The sequence below is a fragment of the Eumetopias jubatus genome, unplaced genomic scaffold, assembly GCF_037043125.1.
Source record: "Eumetopias jubatus isolate StellerSeaLion01/CBP00866 unplaced genomic scaffold, mEumJub1_p1.0 scaffold_5, whole genome shotgun sequence".
Classification (NCBI taxonomy): Eukaryota; Metazoa; Chordata; class Mammalia; order Carnivora; family Otariidae; genus Eumetopias; species Eumetopias jubatus.
The window spans coordinates 7,594,697-7,604,347 of NW_028274811.1; the positions used below are offsets into that span (position 1 = coordinate 7,594,697).

A 9,651-nucleotide genomic window follows, 5' to 3' on the forward strand; every position below is an offset into this window, starting at 1 on the left:
AGTCAGGGGGGTGTTAAAATCCCCCCCCCCCCCAGTATTGTATTCTTGTCAATGTGTTTCTTCGCTTTTGTTATTAATTGCCTTATATAATTGGCTGCTCCCATGTTAGGGGCATATTTACAATTGTTAGATCTTCTTGTTGGATAGACCCTTTAAGTAGGATATAGTGCCCTTCCTCTTCTCTTATTATAGTCTTTTTTTTATAATATAATTTGTCTGATATAAGGATTGCCACCCCAGGTTTCTTTTGGTGTCCGTTAGCATGGTAAATGGTTGTCCACCCCTTCACTTTCAATCTGGAGGTGACTTTGGTACAAAAATGATCTCCTGCAGACAGTATATTGATGGGTCTTGTTTTTTTCTCCAATTTGATAGCCTGTGTCTTTTGATTGGGGCATTTAGCCCATTTACATTCAGGGTAACTATTGACAGATATGAATTTAGTGCCATTGTATTATCTGTAAGGTGACTGTTAATGTATATTGTCTGTGTTCCTTTCTGGTCTGTTGCCTTAGGCTCTCTCTTTGCTTAGAGGACCCCTTTCAATATTTCTTGCAGGGCTGGTTTCATGTTTGTAAATTCGTTTAGTTTTTGTTTGTTCTGGAAGCTTTTTATCTCTTCTTTTATTTTCAATGACAGCTTAGCTGGATATAGTATTCTTGGCTGCATATTTTTATCATTTATTGCTCTGAATATATCATGCCAGTCCTTTCTGGCCTGCCAGGTCTCTGTGGAAAGGTCTGTTGCCAATCTAATGTTTCTACCATTGTAGGTTACAGATCTCTTGTCCCGAGGATTTTCTCTTTGTCTCTGATACTCGTAAGTTTTACTATTAGATGTCGGGGTGCTGACATATTTTTATTGATTTTGAGAGGGGTTCTCTGTGCCTCCTGGATTTTGATGCCTGTTTCTTTCCCTAAATTAGAGAAGTTCTCTGCTATAATTTGCTCCAATATACCTTCTGCCCCTCTCTCTCATTCTTCTTCTTCTGGAATCCCAATTATTCTAATATCATTTAGTCTTATGGTATCAGTTTTCTCTCGAATTCTGCCCTCATGATCCAGTAGTTGTTTATCTCTCTTTTTCTCAGCTTCTTTATTTGCCATCATTTAGTCTTCTATATCACTAATTCTCTCTTCTGCCTCATTTATCCTAGCAGTTAGAGCCCCCATTTTTGATTAATAATTAATACCCTTTTTGATTTCGACTTGGTTAGATTTTAGTTCTTTTATTTCTCCAGAAAGGATTTCTCTGATATCTTCCATGCTTTTTTCAAGCCCAGCTAGTACCCTTAAAGTCATCATTCTGAACTCTAGTTCTGACATCGTACTAATGTCCATATTGATTAGGCTGTCAGTACTGCCTCTTGTTCTCTTTTTTGAGGCGATTTTTTCCATCTTGTCATTTTGTCCAGAGGAGAATAGATGAATGAGAAAACAAAATGGTAACAGGGTAACAACTGCCCCAGAAATATATACACTAAACCAATCAGAAGAGAGCTTCCAGAAAGTGGTTGCTTTTCTGTTCTGAGAATTGTTGCTATTCTTTTCTTCGATCTCCTGTTGAGTTCGTAGGTGTTCAAATGGTTTGATCCCTATCTAGTTGAATTCCTGGGACCAGATGAAATTTAGGTCTCCTACTCCTCCACCATCTTTCTCCTCCTCTGATAAATGTATACTTTTAATTAATGATCTTTATCCTTCCAAAGATATTATTCCTATTTAATTCCTATCAAAATTTAATGGGTTCATTTCCCAATACTTTCCCAGTTCTGTATGTAAGTCACAGATAAAAAGACACACACATCCTGGTGTCCCAGCTTGACCCCCACCTCCACACTCCCATGTACTTCTTCCTCACCCACCACATATTTAAAAAAATATCTAAAAAGTAAATAACTTTATATTTATATTTTAAATACTTAATCATCAGTGAGAATGATTTTAATATTTTTAAATCACAGTTCTGTAAATAATTTGTTTTCCTGCAAACTAGTTCTTCAAGTCATTACCTATTTCTCATTACATGTTTTCGCTCCAATTTCTTGAAAAAAAAATAGTAAACAAGGTATATTGTCAATTGTCACGTTGATTTGCTCTATTACTGTCATTATTCTTTAGGTTTTGTTAGTAGTAGTTCTTACAGATTTTTTTAATATGCAATCAAGTTTATTTGTATTTTGCCTCATAGCTTTTGAGAATTGCAACTTGTTTTGTGAGATCTAACTAAATCCAAGATAATCAGGAAAATAAAAAAGAGAATAACTGCCATTCTTTCTTATATAGTAGTTGTGTTTGATTTGAATTTGTTTCTGTGACAGGAGTGAGTTAGGGATCCTCAGTATCCCCACTCAAATTCCTTGTCAATGATCCTGTTTTAATTATTATATTTCCATAGTATGTCTGGATGTACATTAAAAGTAGTTTCCTTTCACTAGATTTTTTTTTTTTTTTAGAATTTCCTTGCCTAGTCTCATGGACTTCTTTGTCATTCCATGTTCATATGACTTATAACCTTTATGTAACATCCATAAAGATTTTCACATATACCAAATTTTTTTCATATTAAAAAAGATTTCAAAACTTACTTGTAAAATAAATAATGTAGTTTGATTATTACCATTTTTGATCAGAAAGCTATGAGGAAGGTGAAGGAACTTTCCAATATTTCAAAATTGTCTCTTGTTGGTTAAAGGATTGTAACAAGGGAGATTGGAGCTGTAGCCCAAGATATTTTACATCTCTTCCTCTGCATTGATCTGTGAACATTTGTGGTTTATGTCCTAAAACATGCTCTCCTTTGATTGTGATTCATTCTTGGAACTTAAGTTTGATAGATGTTTCTGCACATATATGTGAATTATCACCTTAAAGTTTTATTATCTGTTGGATAATGTTGTGATACATTTTTTCCCTCAAACACTATATAATGCTTTGAAAGGAAAAAAAAAAAAAACCTCTTATTTCTTTTTTTTAAAGATTTTATTTATTTGAGAGAGAGAAAGTGAGTGTGAGAGCATGGAGGGAGGGGCAGAGGGCAAGGGAGAATTGGGCACCCCGCTGAGCAGGGAGCCTATGCAGGGCTTGATCCCAGGACCCCTGGATCATGACCCGAGCTGAAGGCAGACACTTAGCTGACTGAGCCCCCCAGGCACCCCAAATACTCATTTCTTGAATATCATCCCCAATTAAGAGAAGGAGAGAAAGAAGTGTGGAGGGGTAATTTTATGTGTATATTGCTTTAGTAATATTTTATTATCTCATCATTATTTATCTATTCAGGTACTTCAAAATCATCTCAAGAACAATAAAAAAATTAAATGAGGTTTGTCTTTTGGATAAAGAGTTGATAAAGTATTCTACATATAATGGATATTCTCTAAATACTATTAAGTGGTTATTCTGGGGCTCCATTTGGGGCCTCTGAGGTTTGAACAAGAGCTTGGCAAGTTGGCTCCTGAGAGGAATCCATGGTCGGACCATAGCAGCATTTTCTTTCCAGTCATTGGAATTAGAATCTGTTCTAGCAGTAAAGGAAGAAGATTCTAAGTTCCATTTCCTGGATTCAAAATCAGCTCTGCTCCTTTCTAGAATATGATAATTTGCTTAACAAACATCTGTCTCAGTTTTCTCTTCTGTAAGTCACAGTTAAAAAGAACGCCAACTCCATATCACTGTTGTTGGGGGTTAAATGACTAAATAAGTGTAAAAAGCATAAAAGAATGCTTGTGTCATTGTAAGTGTTCTGTTATAATGGATGCTACTATTATTCGTATCCATTCCTCTTCAGGTACAGTAGAGATGGATGGGACCAATGAGAGCACCCAGGGAAATTTCATCCTTTTGAGGTTTTCTGACAGCCCCCATCTGGAGAGGATCCTCTTTGTGGTCATCTTGATTGCATATCTCCTGACCCTTGTGGGCAACACCACCATCATCCTGGTGTCCCGCCTGGACCCCCACCTCCACGCTCCCATGTACTTCTTCCTCACCCACCTATCCCTCCTGGACCTCAGTTTCACCAGCAGCTCCATCCCTCAGCTGCTCTATAACCTGAATGGGCGTGACAAGACCATCAGCTACACAGGCTGTGCCATCCAGCTCTTCCTATTTCTGGGTCTGGGAGGTGCAGAATGCTTGCTTCTGGCTGTCATGGCGTATGACCGGTTTGTTGCAGTCTGCAAACCCCTCCACTATGCGGTGATCATGAATCCACGCCTCTGCATGGGCTTGGTGTCAGTGGCCTGGGGCTGTGGGGTAGCCAAGTCCTTGGCCATGTCCCCAGTAACCCTGCACTTACCCCACTGTAGGCACCGCAGAGTGGACCACTTCCTGTGTGAAATGCCTGTCCTGATCCGGATGGCCTGTGTCAATACAGCTGCCATCGAGGGCACTGTCTTTGTCCTGGCAGTTGGCATTGTGTTGTCACCTCTGGTGTTCATCCTGGTGTCCTACAGTTACATTGTGAGGGCCGTGTTACACATTCAGTCATCTTCAGGGAGGCACAAAGCCTTCAACACCTGTGGCTCCCATCTCACAGTGGTCTCCCTTTTCTATGGAAACATCATCTACATGTACATGCAACCTGGAAACAGCTCCTCCCAGGACCAGGGAAAGTTCCTCACCCTCTTCTACAACATTGTCACGCCACTCCTGAACCCCCTGATCTACACCCTCAGAAACAAGGAGGTGAAGGGGGCCCTGAGGAGGCTGCTGCTGGGTAACAGAGAGGTAGGGAAGGATTAAGAGTGAGTGGGAGATAAGCATCTCCCTCTGTTTGTCAACTTCTTCAGAGGTTAGTGATGGCATCTGGAACTGTTGGATCAGACCTGCTCTTAACCTGTCTTTCCACATTTATATAACTTTTCCTAAACTTCTACAACTGTTTCAGTTACAAATTATGTTTTAATGAGTGAATTGCACAACACATAGCATTCAAAAACTCCCAAATGATCTGTAATACAGGTCTGAAGAATGAAGTATGATGAATAGTTATAAAGATTTTCACAACTTATACCAGAGTGCCAAATAGGATACTACTTTTCTTAATCAGAATTTTGCCTTTTTGTTGTTTGTTTTTAATTTATTAACAACTTTCTGGGTCTTTTGGTCAGAATGATCATGAACTGATAACTTCTCTTAGCTGACATCCATCAAACATGGGCTATTTTAACACATTGGGTATTTTTTTTTCAAATACTCATCCAAAGCCTTTCATCAAGTCATGCTTTTTTTTTTTTTTTCCTACCCCTTTGTCCCCAACCTTTAGCATTTCCCCCAAGTCTGGCTTAAATTGTAGGCAAAACAAGAAATTAACCTATACAAATGACATATGGGTCATTTTAGTCTTAATGCATCATTATTTTTTAGGTATGCTTTTATTTCATTAGTGAGAAAAACTTGATGTTTATTAATCTCCTGATGTGAGTCAGTTGCTCTTAAATCATTTAATCCTCTAGGCATTTGTCAGAAATCAGCATGATTTTCTTTGTCTTTATTTTACCTATGTGGTACTTGAGGCTTCACATTAAATCACTTTCTCATGAAGAAATGAACCAGAGATTCACTCCAAGTTTTGTCTGACTCCCAATTCCTGCTGTTTCTACTGCTCCATTAATTTTTAAAGAGCAAAAATCCTTAAACATTTAAGTAGTGTCAAAGCCCTTTAGGTCTAAAGAGCAGGACATACTGTCATTCCTTGCATAATACAGCACAGAGTGTAGGAGATTAAAAGGTTTTCCTGGACCCTTTTCATGTCCTGACCGGGTCTGAAAATTAAAGATATATTAATTAGAGAAAAGCATACAACTTTGTTTAATATAAGTTTACATGACATGGGAGACTTCATAAGGAGATAAAAACCCTGAAGAATGATTGTTACACTAGATTTGATGCAGAGTGGACAGTGATGGAGAAAGATGATAGGACAAGTGGGGATATAAGCAAAATGTAATAAACTGGGGTAAACCTAGCAAGGCCTGTGTCATCAGATTCCTCTCAGGGTCCCGGAATAAAGGTGTTCCTGTCCCCTAGGAATAGGGAGCAATCCCACATGAGGATTTTATGACTTGCTTCGGGGAGATCAGAAAGTCCTTCCTGTACATACCATTCACAATTCCTTCATCTCAAAATATTCAGTACACCAAATGATGCACTTTGAGGTAATGTGTACAAATCCCATCAAGGGCTTCTTCCACTTAATGTGCAAATGAATGATCTGTGATCTTGTTAACATGCAGATTCTGATCCAGTAGGTCTTAGGAGGGGCTTGAGATTCTGCATTTCTGCAAACCTCGCAGGGGGTGCTCTTGTTCACAGCTGGTCCTCAGACCACATTTTAACAACATAACATATAGATTACCCTCAGCTCTCTTTGCAAGTATTTGAAGGGTAGACACATTCTAGAATATGCTGAGATGGGATACATGGACCAAGAGGAGATAAGGTGGGGAAGGAATGAGGAAAAGAACCTGGTTAAGGGATGTCATCATTTCTATTCTCAGTGACTAAGCTTAATAGTCTCTCCTCTTTCACAATGGTCCTCTATCTTCATCCTCCCTTTCTAACCTCCTTATTCCTTCACCTTGCCTTACCTCAAATGGCACCAGCCCCAATGAGATCATTTAATTGCAGACAATCCAGGGCCTCCTGAAAGAAGGCATAACATGTTTCAAGGTGACCCTGATCTGAATGTTCAAAACTGCTGTTTTAAAGATGTAGAGATGTGAATGGGTTGATGAGAGTTACCTGTATGACAGGGTTTCCTCCAAAGAGTTATAAAACTCCACAACACCTCCTTAATGTACAGCCTATTGGGCAGTGCTCCCAGGGCTTCTACAAACCCATCTTCATTTTGAAAAGAAGTTGCTTTGATGCCCTGAGTAGACCTGAGGTACAGCCACATGGGCTCTGAAGTTGCCAGTGTTTCTATTTCTGGAAAAGTGTCACAGAGAGAACAAAGAAGATTTGCATAACTCTAACAAATAAAAGTAGTTCTATGGACTGTGGTGAGTAGTTTGGTTGTTTCCTCTGTTAAGAGCAAAATCCAACTGAATAAATTTTAAAGATCTTATTGCTTTATTCAGTGATTCATAAATTGGGCAGCATTCACTCTAACAGTTGGAAAGGAGCCCTGGAGAGCTCTACAAAATGAAAAGCTTTTATAGCAGAAGGGAGCAGGAACAGGGAAGTCATACTAGGCAAAGGTGAACTCATTATTGCAAGGTTGCTTTCCTTATAAAAACCAAACTTCTCACAATGGTCAACCTCACATTTCAAATTCTGTATCCATTAATTCGACTCATCTACTGGAGTCCACCAATTTACTCTTTCATTTTATTTGCCCTGTCCATCATGTTCCTACCTCAAGAAATTTTTATTTGCTACTTCTTTTGCCCAGAATATTTCCCCCCCAGAAGATTCTTTATGAAGTATCGATTTGAATTATTTACTCATCTCAGTTAAATCTTTGACCAAATATTTATAGTTGCCACTTCATGGATTATTTTATATAAAATTACAAAATTCTCTGACTTTCCTTTTTTTTTAGGATTTTATTTATTTATTTGACAGAGAGAGACACAGCGAGAGCAGGAACACAAGTGGGGGGAGTGGTAGAGGGAGAGGCAGGCCTCCCGCGGAGCGGGGAGCCTGATGCGGGGCTCGATCCCAGGACCCTGGGATCATGACCTGAGCCGAAGGCAGACGCTTAACCGACTGAGCCACCCAGGCGCCCCATAAATTCTCTGACTTTCCTTATCCCAATCTCCAGCTATTTTCCCATTAATTCCTCTTATTTTAAATATTACAGTTTTTTTCATATTTATTTTAATAATTTTATATCTCCCCACATTGAAATGCAAACTGAATGAGATCAAAGTTTTCTGTCAGTTCTTATCATTGTTTACTCCTAGATCACCAATGCCTATACCAGTGTCACAAATAGTTAAAACATTAAATCAGTTGTTGAATGAATGCATAAATGAGTGAATTATGTACTTTGCTCTACATTACAATATATATTTACATAGATCCTTTTGATGGTACGTGCTTGTATAGATTATATCTCCTTTTCATTGTGTTTCAGATATTAAGGAGGATATTACAAAATATTTGTTGTTGCATGTTGACATGCAAATACTGAGTTGACATGCATGAAATCTATTGCTTTAGAAGCTAAATAATGTTGACCATAACACAATTTTTCCAGCTTACAGATTGGAAATGCATTCAGTTTCAAAAACTATCTTTAAGCCATTCTGAAACCAGCAGGATTCATGGTATTTATCAATTTATTTATTTCATAAATATTTCTGAGAGTTTATACATTCCAAAACAGTATTCCAGGCAAAGTGATCTATGTTGTTTAATCTCAGTCAATAAGGATTTCCCAAAGTGATATCTCCTGTACAAATATCCATTATACCAACAGTCTTCTCATGGTCCCAATAACCTCTTTATTCCTCAGGCTGTAGATAAATGGGTTCAGAAGAGGTGTGATGATGGTGTAAAACACTGCCACTGCCTTGCCCTGTTCTGGGGAATGCAAGGAGTGTGGTCTGGTGTAGGTGGAGAGAGCAGTCACACAGAACAGGCTTGCCACAGTCAGGTGAGAGAAACAAGTGGAAACAGCCTTTGTCTGTCCTTTACCTGAGCTCACCTGGAACACCACAGTAAGTACACAGGCATAGGATGCTAGAATGGCCAAGAAAGGCAGCAGCAGAATAATAAGCCCACTCAGGAGGACTGTACACTCATACTGGGAAGTTTCCTGACAAACCAGTTGTAAGAGAGATGGAAGTTCACAGAAAAAGTGGTTGATGAGCCGTGATCTACAAAATGGAAGATGAAACACATACAATGTGTGTACTAGAGCATTGATAGATCGACTGGTCCATGCACATGTGACCATGATCCAACAGATCTTCTTGCTCATGAGTACAGGATAATGCAAAGGGTGACAGATGGCTACATATCGATCATAGGACATGAAACCAAGGAGAAGGGCTTCAGTCCCACCAAGGACTATGAGCACAAATGTTTGACTCTCACAGCCTAAAAATGTAATGGTCTTACTATTTGACAGAAAGTTAGTGGCCAGCTTGGGCACTGTGGTGGTGATGTTCATTATATCCATGAAGGAGAGCTGACTGAGTAGAAAATACATTGGAGTGTGGAGTCTGGTGTCCAGTTGAATGAGAAGGATCAGTATCATATTCCCCATCAGAGCCACTGCAAAGAGGATCACAAGGGCAACAAAGAGGAAAGTGTCCATTTGGCCATATTGGAAAAGACCAGAAAGTATAAAATCTGTTTTGATGCTTTGATTTCCTGTCTTCATAGTTTAATCTGAAATATCAGAGCAGATTGTATCTAAAGATTCCATGTAAAGACAATGACTGCACTTCAAGAGAAAAGAAAATGATTATTGTTAAATGCCTTGAATTGCCTCCACACCATTGCCCTAGCCAAGTAAAATATACAGACTGGACACTGCTTTCATTTTCTTTGCAAAATGATTGGAAAACAATGTATCTTATTCCAGTAACTTTCAGAGAATAAACCCTGGATGATGATGATAACTTAACCTATCTCTTTACACACAAGACAACTTGTAGAGAATGTACACATATTCAATTTCCCTTAGCTCTAT

General features: G+C 38.7%; 2 protein-coding genes across 2 annotated transcripts; one reads left to right on the plus strand and one right to left on the minus strand.

The window, feature by feature from the left end:
• Window positions 1–3,800: 3,800 nt before the first annotated feature.
• On the plus strand, window positions 3,801–4,745 carry LOC114200272 (olfactory receptor 2W3). Its single transcript, XM_028092327.1, has one exon. The coding sequence runs from the start codon at window positions 3,801–3,803 to the stop codon at window positions 4,743–4,745; it is 945 nt and encodes a 314-aa protein (XP_027948128.1).
• Window positions 4,746–8,418: 3,673 nt separating this feature from the next.
• Window positions 8,419–9,339, minus strand: LOC114204148 (olfactory receptor 2AK2-like). The gene has a single exon (XM_028097335.2). The coding sequence runs from the start codon at window positions 9,337–9,339 to the stop codon at window positions 8,419–8,421; it is 921 nt and encodes a 306-aa protein (XP_027953136.2).
• Between the last annotated feature and the right edge of the window lie 312 nt (window positions 9,340–9,651).